Source organism: Schistocerca gregaria, chromosome 1 (assembly GCF_023897955.1).
Source record: "Schistocerca gregaria isolate iqSchGreg1 chromosome 1, iqSchGreg1.2, whole genome shotgun sequence".
Classification (NCBI taxonomy): Eukaryota; Metazoa; Arthropoda; class Insecta; order Orthoptera; family Acrididae; genus Schistocerca; species Schistocerca gregaria.
Genome location: NC_064920.1, coordinates 897,585,383 through 897,601,520, shown reverse-complemented (window position 1 = coordinate 897,601,520; position 16,138 = coordinate 897,585,383). Strand labels below are relative to the sequence as shown.

At 40.2% G+C, this 16,138-nt stretch overlaps 1 protein-coding gene across 1 annotated transcript in view; it reads left to right on the top strand.

Moving 5' to 3' along the window:
- The window catches only part of LOC126274332 (pre-piRNA 3'-exonuclease trimmer-like), a 209,310-nt gene that overhangs the window by 33,810 nt on the left and 159,362 nt on the right, over nt 1–16,138 (top strand). Inside the window, exon 3 of the mRNA XM_049977104.1 lies at nt 11,112–11,414. Coding sequence (XP_049833061.1) covers nt 11,112–11,414 — 303 coding nt within the window. The remainder of the gene's footprint in view (nt 1–11,111; nt 11,415–16,138) is intronic.

Genomic DNA, 16,138 nt, shown 5'->3' with positions numbered 1-16,138 from the left:
CTTCTTCTGGTCAAGCTGTGCCACAAACTTCTCTTCTCCCCAATCCTATTCAATAGTTCCTCATTAGTTATGTGATCTACCCATCTTATCTTCAGCATTCTTCTGTAGCACCACATTTCGAAAGCATCTATTCTCTTCTTGTCCAAACTAGTTATCGTCCATGTTTCACTTCCATACATGTCTACACTCCATACAAATACTTTCAGAAATGACTTCCTGACACTTAAATCTATACTCAATGTTAACAAATTTCTCTTCTTCAGAAACACTTTCCTTGCCATTGCCAGTCTACATTTTATATCCTCTCTACTTCGACCATCATCAGTTATTTTGCTCCCCAAATAGCAAAACTCCTTTACTACTTTAAGTGTCTCATTTCCTAAACTAATTCACTCAGCATCACCCGACATGGACCTTGCCGCTGGTGGGGAGGCTTGCGTGCCTCAGCGATACAGATAGCCGTACCATACGTGCAACCACAACGGAGGGGTATCTGATGAGAGGCCAGACAAACGTGTGGTTCCTGAAGAGGGGCAGCAGCCTTTTCAGTAGTTGCAGGGGCAACAGTCTGGATGATTGACTGATCTGGCCTTGTAACAATAACCAAAACAGCCTTGCTGTGCTGGTACTGCGAACGGCTGAAAGCAAGGGGAAACTACAGCCGTAATTTTTCTCGAGGGCATGCAGCTTTACTGTATGATTAAATGATGATGGCATCCTCTTGGGTAAAATATTCCGGAGGTAAAATAGTCCCCGGGTGGGGACTACTCAAGAGGATGCCGTTATCAGGAGAAAGAAAACTGGCGTTCTACGGATCGGAGCGTGGAATGTCAGATCCCTTAATCGGGCAGGTAGGTTAGAAAATTTAAAAAGGGAAATGGATAGGTTAAAGTTAGATATAGTGGGAATTAGTGAAGTTCGGTGGCAGGAGGAACAAGACTTCTGGTCAGGTGACTACAGGGTTATAAACACAAAATCAAATAGGGGGAATGCAAGAGTAGGTTTAATAATGAATCAAAAAATAGGAATGCGGGTAAGCTACTACAAACAGCATAGTGAATGCATTATTGTGGCCAAGATAGATACAAAGCCCACACCTACTACAGTAGTACAAGTTTATATGCCAACTAGCTCTGCAGATGACGAAGAAATTGAAGAAATGTATGATCAAATAAAAGAAGTTATTCAGATAGTGAAGGGAGACGAAAATTTAATAGTCATGGGTGACTGGAATTCGAGTGTAGGAAAAGGGAGAAAAGGAAAAGTAGTAGGTGAATATGGATTGGGGCTAAGAAATGAAAGAGGAAGCCGCCTGGTAGAATTTTGCACAGAGCACAACTTAATCATAGCTAACACTTGGTTCAAGAATCATGAAAGAAGGTTGTATACATGGAAGAACCCTGGAGATACTAAAAGGTATCAGATAGATTATATAATGGTAAGACAGAGATTTAGGAACCAGGTATTAAATTGTAAGACATTTCCAGGGCAGATGTGGACTCTGACCACAATCTATTGGTTATGACCTGTAGATTAAAACTGAAGAAACTGCAAAAAGGTGGGAATTTAGGGAGATGGGACCTGGATAAACTGAAAAAAAAACAGAGGTTTACAGAGTTTCAGGGAGGGCATAAGGGAGCAATTTACAGGAATGGGGGAAAGAAATACAATAGAAGAAGAATGGGTAGCTTTGAGGGATGAAGTAGTGAAGGCAGCAGAGGATCCAGTAGGTAAAAAGACGAGGGCTAGTAGAAATTCTTGGGTAACAGAAGAAATATTGAATTTAATTGATGTAAGGAGATAATATAAAAATGCAGTAAATGAAGCAGGCAAAAAGGAATACAGACGTCTCAAAAATGACATCGACAGGAAGTGCAAAATGGCTAAGCAGGGATGGCTAGAGGACAAATGTAAGGATGTAGAGGCTTATCTCACTAGGGGTAAGATAGATACTGCCTACAGAAAAATTAGAGACCTTTGGAGAAAAGAGGACCACTTGTATGAATATTAAGAGCTCAGATGGAAACCCAGTTCTAACCAAAGAAGGGAAAGCAGAAAGGTGGAAGGAGTATATAGAGGGTCTATACAAGGGTGATGTACTTGAGGACAATATTATGGAAATGGAAGAGGATGTAGATGAAGATGAAATGGGAGATACGATACTGCGTGAAGAGTTTATCAGAGCACTGAAATACCTTAGTCGAAACAAGGCCCCTGGAGTAGACAACATTCCATTGGAACTACTGACGGCCTCGGGAGAGCCAGTCCTGACAAAACTCTACCATCTGGTGAGCAAGATGTATGAAACAGGCGAAATACCCTCAGATTTCAAGAAGAATATAATAATTCCAATCCCAAAGAAAGCAGGTGTTGACAGATGTGAAAATTACCGAACAATCAGTTTAATAAGCCACAGCTGCAAAATACTAACTCGAATTCTTTACAGACGAATGGAAAAACTAGTAGAAGCCGACCTCGGGGAAGATCAGTTTGGATTCCGTAGAAATACTGGAACACGTGAGGCAATACTGACCTTACGACTTATCTTAGAAGAAAGATTAAGGAAAGGCAAACCTACATTTCTAGCATTTGTAGACTTAGAGAAAGCTTTTGACAATGTTGACTGGAATACTCTCTTTCAAATTCTGAAGGTGGCAGGGGTAAAATATAGGGAGCGAAAGGCTATTTACAATTTGTACAGAAACCAGATGGCAGTTACACAAGTTGAGGGACATGAAAGGGAAGCAGTGGTGGGGAAGGGAGGAGACGGGACTGTAGTCTATCCGTGATGTTATTCAATCTGTATATTGAGCAAGCAGTGAAGGAAACAAAAGAAAAATTCAGAGTAGGTATTAAAGTCCATGGAGAAGAAATAAAAACTTTGAGGTTCGCCGATGACATCATAATTCTGTCAGAGACAGCAAAGGACTTGGAAGAGCAGTTGAACGGAATGGATAGTGTCTTGAAAGGAGGGTATAAGATGACCATCAACAAAAGCAAGACGAAGATAATGGAATGTAGTCGAATTAAGTCGGGTGATGCTGAGGGGATTAGATTAGGAAGTGAGACACTTAAAGTAGTAAAGGAGTTTTGCTATTTGGGGAGCAAAATAACTGATGATGGTCGAAGTAGAGAGGATATAAAATGTAGACTGGCAATGGCAAGGAAAGCGTTTCTGAAGAAGAGAAATTTGTTGACATTGAGTATAGATTTAAGTGTCAGGAAGTCATTTCTGAAAGTATTTGTATGGAGTGTAGCCATGTATGGAAGTGAATCATGGACGATGAATAGTTTGGACAAGAAGAGAATAGAAGCTTTCGAAATGTCGTGCTACAGAAGAATGCTGAAGATAAGATGGGTAGATCACATAACTAATGAGGAAGTATTGAATCGGATTGGGGAGAAGAGAAGTTTGTGGCACAACTTGACCAGAAGAAGGGATCGGTTGGTAGGACATGTTCTGAGGCATCAAGGGATCATCAATTTAGTATTGGAGGGCAGCATGGAGGGTTAAAATCGTAGAGGAAGACCAAGAGATGACTACACTAAGCAGATTCAGAAGGATGTAGGTTGCAGTAGGTACTGGGAGATGGAGAAGCTTGCACAGGATAGAGTAGCGTGGAGAGCTGCATCAAACCAGTTTCAGGACTGAAGACCACAACAACAACAACAACACCTGACTTAATTCGACTACATTTCATTATTCTCGTTTTGCTTTTGTTGATGTTCATCTTATATCCTCCTTTCAATACACTGTCCATTCCATTCAACTGCTCTTCCAGGTCCTTAGCTGTCTCTGACAGAATTACAATGTCATCGGCGAACCTTAAAGTTTTTATTTCTTCTCCATGGACTTTAATACCTACTCTGAATTTTTCTTTTGTTTCCTTCACTGCTTGCTCAATATACAGATTGAATAACATCACGGATAGACTACAGTCCCGTCTCCTCCCTTCCCCACCACTGCTTCCCTTTCATGTCCCTCAACTTGTATAACTGCCATCTGGTTTCTGTACAAATTGTAAATAGCCTTTCGCTCCCTATATTTTACCCCTGCCACCTTCAGAATTTGAAAGAGAGTATTCCAGTCAACATTGTCAAAAGCTTTCTCTAAGTCTACAAATGCTAGAAATGTAGGTTTGCCTTTCCTTAATCTTTCTTCTAAGATAAGTCGTAAGGTCAGTATTGCCTCACGTGTTCCAGTATTTCTACGGAATCCAAACTGATCTTCCCCGAGGTCGGCTTCTACTAGTTTTTCCATTCGTCTGTAAAGAATTCGAGTTAGTATTTTGCAGCTGTGGCTTATTAAACTGATTGTTCGGTAATTTTCACATCTGTCAACACCTGCTTTCTTTGGGATTGGAATTATTATATTCTTCTTGAAATCTGAGGGTATTTCGCCTGTTTCATACATCTTGCTCACCAGATGGTAGAGTTTTGTCAGGACTGGCTCTCCCGAGGCCGTTAGTAGTTCCAATGGAATGTTGTCTACTCCGGGTGCCTTGTTACGACTCAGGTCCTTCAGTGCTCTGTCAAACTCTTCACGCAGTATCGTATTTCCCATTTCATCTTCATCTACATCCTCTTCCATTTCCATAATATTGTCCTGAAGTACATCGCCCTTGTATAGACCCTCTATATACTCCTTCCACCTTTCTGCTTTCCCTTCTTTGCTTAGAACTGGGTTTCCATCTGAGCTCATGATATTCATGCAAGTGGTTCTCTTTTCTCCAAAGGTCTCTCTAATTTTACTGTAGGCAGTATCTATCTTACCCCTAGTGAGATAAGCCTCTACATCCTTACATTTGTCCTCTAGCCATCCCTGCTTAGCCATTTTGTACTTCCTGTCGATGTCATTTTTGAGACGTTTGTATTCCTTTTTGCCTGCTTCATTTATTGCATTTTTATATTTTCTCCTTTCATCAATTAAATTCAATATTTCTTCTGTTACCCAAGGATTTCTACTATCCCTCGTCTTTTTACCTACTTGATCACCTGCTGCCTTCACTACTTCATTCCTCAAAGCTACCCATTCTTCTTCTACTGTATTTCTTTCCCCTATTTCTGTCAATTGTTCCCTTATGCTCTCCCTGAAACTCTATAAACCTCTGGTTCTTTCAGTTTATCCAGGTCCCATCTCCTTAAACTTCCACCTTTTTGCAGTTTCTTCAGTTTTAATCTACAGTTCATAACCAATAGATTGTGGTCAGAGTCCACATCTGCCCTGGAAATGTCTTACAATTTAATACCTGGTTCCTAAATCTCTGTCTTACCATTATATAATCTATCTGATACCTTTTAGTATCTCCAGGGTTCTTCCATGTATACAACCTTCTTTCATGATTCTTGAACCAAGTGTTAGCTATGATTAAGTTGTGCTCTGTGCAAAATTCTACCAGGCGGCTTCCTCTTTCATTTCTTAGCCCCAATCCATATTCACCTACTACTTTTCCTTTTCTCCCTTTTCCTACACTCGAATTCCAGTCACCCATGACTATTAAATTTTCGTCTCCCTTCACTATCTGAATAACTTCTTTTATTTGATCATACATTTCTTCAATTTCTTCGTCATCTGCAGAGCTAGTTGGCATATAAACTTGTACTACTGTAGTAGGTGTGGGCTTTGTATCTATCTTGGCCACAATAATGCATTCACTATGCTGTTTGTAGTAGCTTACCCGCATTCCTATTTTTTGATTCATTATTAAACCTACTCTTGCATTCCCCCTATTTGATTTTGTGTTTATAACCCTGTAGTCACCTGACCAGAAGTCTTGTTCCTCCTGCCACCGAACTTCACTAATTCCCACTATATCTAACTTTAACCTATCCATTTCCCTTTTTAAATTTTCTAACCTACCTGCCCGATTAAGGGATCTGACATTCCACGCTCCGATCCGTAGAACGCCAGTTTTCTTTCTCCTGATAACGGCATCCTCTTGAGTAGTCCCCACCCGGGGACTATTTTACCTCCGGAATATTTTACCCAAGAGGATGCCATCATCATTTAATCATACAGTAAAGCTGCATGCCCTCGAGAAAAATTACGGCCGTAGTTTCCCCTTGCTTTCAGCCGTTCGCAGTACCAGCACAGCAAGGCTGTTTTGGTTATTGTTACAAGGCCAGATCAGTCAATCATCCAGACTGTTGCCCCTGCAACTACTGAAAAGGCTGCTGCCCCTCTTCAGGAACCACACGTTTGTCTGGCCTCTCAACAGATACCTCTCCGTTGTGGTTGCACGTACAGTACGGCTATCTGTATCGCTGAGGCTCGCAAGCCTCCCCACCAACGACATGGTCCACGGTTCATAGTGGGGACTTTAATATTAGAAAAGTCAAAATTTTAAAATCTATGCATCTAAGAAAAAAAATCAAGAGAGTTTAAAAACATTAGCTGTCTTATCTGTGTCAATGTCAGAAGTCAAGTTAATTAATTTTTTTTTTCCGATTTAGCAGTTCCTTATTTTGGTTTGTGGTCTTAACTGATAGGGTCCTGTTAATCTGCTGAGTAGAATATCCATTTTCCGTGAACACTATCTTACTATGGGTGATAACAACTCGATGATGTAGATACAAATTGGTATGAGTGGGCTGTCAGACTGAATGCTCCAGAGTGTCATCATTCTTCTGTCTAATCACAACATCTATGAAAGGCCGAATTCCATCTTCCTTAAATTGTACAGTGAACTGGATATACTTATGAATGCAGTTGAGGTAAAATAAAAATTCCATTGGAGGACCACTAATTCAAGTGCTGTCCCCTCAAAGTCTCAATGACTCAATTTTGCACATAAACCTAGAGCACCAACTTCAACAAGTTTTGCGAGTGGTGTTGAAGAAGCTGTACCACACTTCCCTTTGGATGTTGCAAAATAAATTAGAAGGGAAACTTACTGCTCTTTTGAAAAACCACCTCAATGTAGTAACACATGACATCCCCAGAGAGGGCTGCTTAATGAAATCTCAGACAAGATCCTGATCTAGTGATGCTGAAGGTTGATAAATGTAATACAACAGTACTTTTCCTCATACCCCTTCAAAGGGGCAAACTGTACTACCGATATCTCCTGGTGTGGTTGTAGTGGGCTGTCAAGATGTAGCATCACAGTAAAGTGCTCCAAAACAGTAGGACACCATAGGTTGCATGCTGCTTGTACAGGTTGTTAACTCTTGCATCATCCCCATCTTCTGATGTAGAGACAACCATTTACTCCTTTCTTGAATAAGAAACCATTGTTTGGCATTCATTTGCAGAATGATGATAAGGTCGTTTCTGAAGTTGAACTTTTCCTGAACAACCAAAATACAGACTTCTACAAGCAAGGTCTCTGCCAAATCATCCATCTTGAAATAATTCACTGGTGAACTGCTGCATGTCAGTGTCCAACAGGCAAAGTGACCATGTTGCCATCGTCAAGTGTGTTGCTCAACTGACAGATGGTGGGCCAGCACTACACTACTATCTCCCCCTGTCCCCCTCTGATTGGGTGTCCACACCTAGCATCCCTAGCCCTACTCCTCCTGCCGACAGGGTGTTCCGTCCTAGGTTTGTGCCCAGGTGCACATGTAGGCAACAACTCTGTTGTCTCTTTACCTGCCCTCGAAGTCAGCTTGATGTGTGATGTATCATTTTTCTTCTTTACCATTCTAATAGTGCGGCCCCATGTTTTACTAAGAATGTACCTGCTATCACGCTTTATCAGCAGTTCCCTTACTAGGGTCTCAGTAGATTCCTTAATGACACAGGCCTACAAGTTGGTCACCTGTGTCTGAACCATGGTGGAGTCATAATCCATTCCATGTAATTCCGTCGGACAATGGTCTGCGACTGCAACCTTGTTAGGCAATCTGGTATGCCATTGGTGTTTTCGACAACAATCTTTGTCAGTACTCTCTGACCTGGTGGGGTGTCTGATAGACACTGGTTCCGTACTCAAAGGTAGTCTTTTATACTATCAAGCAGTGCCCTTTTTAGGACAATGGGTGGAAGACTGTCTTCGGTTGGTGTTTCCAGAGATTTTGTCTTATATTTCTGTATAATGCACCATAATAAGGAATAAATGTAATGGGCATATCCTCTTGAGAATCGTTTCCTGTTCCTCCAGTTGCACAGAGGGTATAGGACGCAGGGCTCACTTAATTTCCAGTAGCAGTTCTTCCAGAAAATCACTCTCAGACGTTTAAGTTGTAGGTTGACACATTTGTTGTCAGAGAGGATGTGAGCCCTGTGTACTGAAGTTTTGAGCACACCGTTCCTCTAATGTGGGTGATATCAGCTGCCTGTATGTAAGTATAAGTCTGTGTGTGTCTTCCAGTATACAATGTGGCCTAGAGTGTTGTCTGCTGTTCTTTGAACAAGAGCTGCTAACAGCACACGCACCTGGGTGTAAATCTGAAATGGAACACTGTGTCAGTGGGAGGAGTGGGGGTAATGATGATTGGTGGAGTGGCCAATCAGAGGGAGAGGGGGAGGAGATAAAAGTCCGGCAAACCCCCTCCCCTCCTCTCCCACCTCCAATCGATCAGTTCATTAGCACACATGATAGCAATGTGGTAATTTGCCAAAAGTTTTTGCCAATTGGAGACAAATATCCACAGTTCACTTGTAAACTATTTTGACATGAAGTAAGCAGGGAGAAGGTGAAGAATCACAAGTCATCCATCGTTTGAGTTCTGTGGGGCATTGGAGGATGAATATTTAGAGGAGGACTAATGCAAGTTTCATGATCCGAGCTTGATTTTTCTGAGTGAACCATTCAATCTGAAACGCGTTCTTTTCAACTCGAATCAGATAGCTAGATGGTCGTTCTGCGGCGCGAATCTTTCCTTCTTCACTGAGAAAGGGGATATGAACTTGCCATTCAGAAGGCTTAATTTCCTTCACTAAACTGCCTTCAAATAATTACTTCCTTGACCATTACAGTTTTTGCAATTAAATGTGAGGCTACATTTGGTAATTTCAGAGTTCAACACTTGATCACTGCACTGTGTTGTTCTCCCGTTGTCTTTTATCTAGTTACTTAATCATTATGCTACTTTTTGTTGTACCCTCCTCCTCAAAGGCAGAGATCGCCCAGAACGTTACTATTTGTATTTACTAAGTTGCACATCTATAATGATTTGGCGTGATGCAAAATAAACCTCACCCTTGCTCCGGCACAATTTTGAATACTAAAGCGGGTGTTAGTCACAGCTCTCTTACTTGCACTGTGAAAGGTTCCAAATACCTTCTCTACCTTGGGAGAATCTAATGTCTTAAATTGCATTATTTTGTTCTCTTATTTCATGATAACAAACTCTGCTGACACCTGATCATTCCCATTCAGCCTGTGCAACAAAGCACAGAGTAAGTGAACGAACTACTCATCATGGCTGATTATGCTGGATTTAATGTTTGTTGCATACTGTTCACAAATGAGGCTCAGGCTCATGCTGGAAAGATGTGAGGTCTACTCAGGATTCTGTGTGCAAGAAGATTGATTGTAGTCCCTTAAGATGCGTGCAAAGGAAGACTCCTGCACCCCTGAATTCTTCCTCATTACCTTAAGAGACAAGGTTAAGACCACATGATTGTGTACCACCAAAATTTATGGCATCTCTAAAATTCATAAAGAAGGTCTACTTTTACCACCAATAATAAGCAACATTTGTGCCCCAGCGTATGAGTTAGCCAAATGTTGTGTTTCCTTTCTGAGACAACTAGTTGTGGAGATGATAAATTAATGGAGCATTTATATCACCTCAAATTATTCATAAGAACATCCAGTTCATTGTTGAATTAGATAAAGGTAGTTGTCTGCCTTTCCTTGGTGTTTTGATTAAATGGAAGAATGATGACTCTGTGGCATTCAGTTTATCATAAGCCCACTCATACCAATTTATATTTATGATCATCGAGTTGTCATCACCCGTAGCAAACTATGAGAGCTTTTTAGCTTGTACATAGACATCACACGTTCTCAGAGGCATGTACTTTTTCCTAACAAGCTCACCCACCTTAAGGACAATGTTCAGGGAAATGGATATTCTACCCAGTGGATTAATAGGGCACAGTCAGTTAAAACTGTGGACCAGAAAATGGATAAAGAGGAGAGCACACCAGTAAAATCTCTAGCTTTTCTTCCCTTTGTTGGCAATATTTCATTTAAAATAGCTAGAACCGTAAGTGGTTTTCTGGTGGAAGTGGTTTTCCGTCCACCATGTAAGATTGCCATCCTGCTGGGATCAGTGAAGGGCAATTTGTTACAGTGGAAAGATGGAATTTTTCACATACCTTGTGGGTGTGGTATGGCTTATTTATGTCATACCGCACATGCTATGGAAGAAAGCTGAATATCAACACTGCACTTGCCCTTTTGTGCCGAAGCAAGTCTGCTCTTGCCAAACATTGGATCATCACTTGATATTCAGTGGAGTATAGCAAAACAGTAATTTTTGCCAGAGAAACATTTTTTTGTGACTAGACTGTTAAAGAATCTGTGTAAATATGCTTGATGGAAAGTCTGATGAAATGTAGTAACAGCTACCTGTTGACTGATGTACAGAAATCCACCATGTCCACGACTTCCTGTAATCAAAGAAAACAGCGTACACTGATGGCCAAGGTGAGCGGTAATGGTGAGGACAGATGAGTTTAACAGTTTCGGCAATGAGGGCACTGCCACAGGCTTATGCTTTTTGTCAGTCACCATAATGTTGAAGCAAATGTGGAATATGCACAGTGCGCCATATATTGTGGAACATAGGACGTCTTCATTAGTCTTCGATGGGTCACCTGAGGATGACAGGCAGATGCTCGTCAAAATGTCATGGAGTGTAGCTGATGAGAACTAACTACAAGCCCAAAATTTCTTTGAACAACACGGTGTTGCTCATTACTTCTGTCTAAAAGTCAGAAATGCATGCCTATAATGACTGACATCAAAGAAATCTTAGAAAGTAAATAAATCTAGGTCTGACCCGACTCCCTGTTTCATTATCTATTATGCTGTGCAGTAAATTCTTTAAGCAGGCCTTGGAGTGTACTACATAAGGTTGTGAAACTAAAACAGTGTGTGCTATTGTGAAGTAGATGTAGAATTGCTAACAGATAATCTTTCCTGTCCATATAGGTGATGTATGAAGGCGTTCCATATCTGAATTTGCGAGATGAGAAACGGCTGAAGCAAGAATTGCAGGAATGTAGAAATGTGATTGATCTCAGAAATCTGAGTTTCTTGGAAGAAGAAGCAATAATTTATTTGAAGACTGAAATGGATAAAGTGGTTGACTGGGTATCTACAGCTTGCATTGGAGATACATTATTACTATCAACCTTTCTAAAAGCAAGAATGAAGAGACAGTTAGGTTATTGTCTTCACATTGAACTGCGACATAGGTTCAACAACATTTGGACATATGGTGATGAAGAAGGTGTAAGTAGGGAAAAACTATTCTTCTGTAAATGTAATTATATGCTTTTGTTTGAACTTAAATGATAAACAGTTTTTTTTATCTGAATGGGTAAATGCCAGAGTTCTGTAGGAATGTTAGAATTATGATAATATTGTGTATTTTCAGTAGATAACAGTAGGAAGTAATAATAAGTTGAAGAATTAAACTGGAAAATTATCATTACAGTAGATTAAATCTGTAGCCCATTACCTCTCGTAAAGAATGGGAGTTGTGGAGCTGGGTTAGTATATTCTTTGGATAATGAAAAAATCGGTCAAACGAGAGTAGAGTAGTGTAGAGTAGTTTAGTGTAGTTCATCCCCTGCAGGAATTGAGAATCTCAATGATTCTTGCCTGTCATTGATATCAATACTGCAAGATATCGGTCCTGGGAATTTCAAGACTTTCAAGAATGTTTTAATTTTAAATTTGTTATTGGAGTTTATAATTTTCTTATTTTATTCTGGAGATGTATTAAAATGCTAATTAGTGACACTAATTAGCTAGCAAAATAAGTTTAAAGATCAGTGAGCATAATCTTTTGCTAGCTTATGTGCTCAGGCATCATTTAAGTTTTTAATGCAGTTATGGTAGAAATTGGCTGATAGGTACTGAAGTCTGATGCTTCACTTCAAACCAAAATGAATTTTGAAATTTAGCCCAGGAACATAAATTCCCGTGAAAAGTAGAAGTAGCTATTTTACTAATAAATAACCTGCCCCACAAAAAGGAAAAGAAAAGAAAACCATCCCTGAAACATACCCTTAAGGTGAGAGTGAATAGTTTTTTTTATAAGTTGTTGGTGTTATCTTCACTCATAATTTGGTGAGATTGTGGTCAAATGTTGGCTTAGTAATTTATATGAAAATCAAAACATAAATTAAAATCATTACTTCAATACTTGGTAACCAAAGTTGTAAGTTATGACTGAAAAAATGAATAGTAAAACATTATATATCAAAGTTGGAAAAAACATTGTCAATAATCATGTTAGCTCTTATAGTGCCTTGGTTTATTGATAGTTACATGCTTTCTGAGGAGAAATAGAGTAAAATTGTATTCTGGGGCTTGGTTTTAAAATTGTGTCAAAATCTCCTATGACAATGAGGCAAGAAATATAGTTGTTACCGTTGTTATCGCATACTGCAGTGTCTGTGCATTCTATAGCAGTGTTTCTGGCTGTAGTGGTTGGAGATGGCAATAATGTATGTGTGAGGTGTGCCTCCTCCCCCCCCCCCCCCCCTCCTTGTGTGTGTGCGTGTGCGTGTGTCCATTTATGGTGACTGGTGACCAATCTGTTCTTCTCATAATGTTGTTGCTATAGCAACATTGGTTGGACACTGGTGTGGTTGGACACTGGCGACATCTGAACAGCAGTCAATTGGACTGCCAACATTTCAAAATACACACAATCACAATGGCCATTTGCAGAGTCACCTTTTACTTGATCTATCCATCGCAGCATATCTTAGTTGTGAAATACATATACAGTAGATCCCAAAACTGGGTATTTTCATTAGCTGCTGCTGGACTCTCTACTCGGCACACCTCATCAAAACCATCAGGTTCAAAAGTTTTACTATGACATTACCATGTTTCAACAAACAGTGTGGCATGGGAAGAAAAAAAACGATAGGATCTGTGATGATGTCTGGAAAACTGACTGTGAATCTTAGTATGTAACATAAATTTCAGCTTGGTGTGTCTACACATTCCTGAGAAAAAAAGCATCTTAACAGACGGCCGGACAGACAGCTGGGTAACAAATGACAAAAAAGATTTTTTTCATGTGATATAATTACAAATTAACAATTTTCACATTTTTTCATTTACTTGTACTGTGAACCTTGCTTCTTGACAAGTTTCATGATTCTAGGTCGATGGGAAATACTCCATAGGTTTTGGTGGATGAGTTTGCAAGTATCAAAATATGTGACATAAATCGCCTATCTTTCGATTACATTGACTTAGAAGCTTAACATTTTTACATCACCAGAGGTTCATAAGCCTTAGTATGTGACATAAATGTCATCTTGATACATCTAAATGATCTTAACAGTTGGATAGACAGACAGCAAAGTGATCCTAAAAGGGATCAGTTTTGACCAATTGAGGTACGAAATCGTAAAAGGGACTCAAAGTTCTACTGTATGTTGCACTCGTCTTGCTGGCACAATAGTCAATGGTGGCGGCTGATATTCGTATCCGAGTTCTCATTTCTCTCCTGAGATTTCCTTTGTCACGGTTCAGGTGTGGAAATGTCTTCGATGGCTTAGTAGTCCAATCCTAGTGTGGAACATGCGACCACAGAAATTACAAATGATGGAAGGTGGAGCACATGGCTGGGCCAAGAGGAGTTTTAAATCTCTGGCATTTGTCATTCTCCAGTCTTCAATGTTCCTGCTCAAAGTTCTGAAGAGCATTTGAGGTAGTTCAACGCCAGTGGCTGTGATCTTCTGCTGTGATGGACCAATTACTTGGATCGATGTTCAAGGTTTTTAGATTTTTCTTATATTGATCATTATAGCATTTAATAGGGGCACCTTGGGGCCTTTTACCTGTGCTCACTTCACTGTGCTGCATTTGACGTGGAAGTCTGTCATCTCTCATCCGCTGGACATGCCCAACCCATCTTAGTTGGTGCCCAATAATGAGAGCTTCTATACTATTTGTTTTTGCTTTCTCAAGAATGGTGATATTTAATATAAAGTCATCCCATTTCATACTTATGATGTATTTTAGCTTCTGTTGGTAGAAGCATTCTAGTTTCTTCAGGTCGCAGCGGTATAATGTCCAGGTTTCGCAACCATAGAGCAGCGTTGAGATGACAACAGCTTTATACACCATCAGGTTGGTGTATAGTGTTAGGTCTTTATTAAGAAAGACATGTTTTCTAAGAAGACCAAATGTTACATGAGCAGCACACGTTCTGTTCTCCACATCTTTCTCAGATGAGAAATTATTTGACAGTATGCTTCCTAAATAAAGGAAATGGTCCACTTATTCGGAGGGTGTATCAGAAATGGATATGCCGCAATTGGGAATGGAAGAGCCAGGAGCTGGCTGTGCGAGCACCTTTGTCTTTTGAATATTGATGTCAATACCAAATCGTTGTTATGCCTTGCTGAAACAGTTAACATCTCTGCAGGTGAATTAATTGGAGAGGCATTGTTGTCAGCATACTGCAGCTCTGTTACACGAGTGGTACTTGTGAACTTTTTTGAGTGGAGTCTGGATTGGTTGAATAATCCTCCATCAAACTTGTACTTTAGTTCTACCCCAGCATTGTTCACAGATGTCTCACAAAGCATAGCTGCCAGGTACAAGGCAAATAAAGTTGGTGCAAGAACGTCCTTGTTTGAGCCCACTTGTTATTGCGAATTCATTAGATGTTTCATTCTGGCAGATGACCTGTCCAATCATGTTATCATGGAGAGCTTTAATCAGCTCAACAAAATATTCAAGGCAGCCAAAACAATTTAATACCATCCACATGGCTTCTCTGGTAACTGTATCAAGGGCCTTTTCTAGATTGTATAAAACTAATAGTAAAAGCTTTTGTTGTTCTTTGCACTTCTCCTGCAATTGTCGTGCACAGAAAATCATGACAATTGTCCCTCTTGATGGGCGAAACCTGCATTGAGACTCAGGAAGCACAGTCTCTGAAAGTGTCTGAAAGCGATTTAAAAGGATTCTGGCAAAAGTTTTACCAGCAACAGAGAGAGAGAGAGCAAGGATATTCTAAGGTAGTTACCACAGATGCTTCTATCGTCTTTCTTGAAGATGGTGACAATTGTGGAATTCTTCAAGTTGGCTGGTACCTTGTGGGTTTCCCACATTAATAGTATGAGTGAGAAGAGCCTAGTTTTTAGGGGCAAGCCACCACCCTGAATAAGTTCCAACCTGATGTTGTCAGGTCCAGGAGCCTTTCCTGGTTTCATACTATTGAGTGCCTTGCTGAATTCTTGAAATGTTGGAGGATGAGCCATCCAGGGTTGTGGAGGATGCTGTGGCACATGTTTTAGAAAGTCTCCAGTGGCAGTAGAAGTGCGATTCAACAGCAAGCTGAAGTGCTCATTCCAACGATTTAAGATGTTCTCACTTTCAGTAAGGATGGTGTTCCTGATGAGGAGTTGATGGCTCCATAAGGCTCTTTAATTTCAGCATAGAAGCCATGCAGGTTCCTGACATTGGAAAGATTTTCGAGTTCAGAAGCTTTTTGTTGCCACCATTTGTTCTTGATTGCTCATATTTTACTCTGACACTTCTGCTTGAGCTCTTCAAATTTTTAGTTAGCCATCTGAGGTTACCAAAGTATCGCAAGCCACGATCCCACTTCTCAAACTCACCGCACAGAAAATTCAACATCAACAACCTGCAGAACAAAGATGTTTGCTCATACTTCCAAGATGAGGTGTCAGAACAACTCCACAAATGTCCAGCAATCACAGATGATGTCGAACAAGAATAGACCGCATTAAAGATCATCATAGAGAATGCGATTGGTTTTGATGTGTGGAAGAGAAGTGACTGGTTTGATCACACCAGTGGCACAATAGTAAAGAAATTTTAAAATAACTTTGAGTGGAAAAAGTCATTCTACCAATTCATACTACAGTAATTTACTGCACCAACTGAATTAGTAGTAAATACTACTTTCTCAAAGGAAGAACCAGCAGTAAGCAGACCCACTCATATGGTAGCTG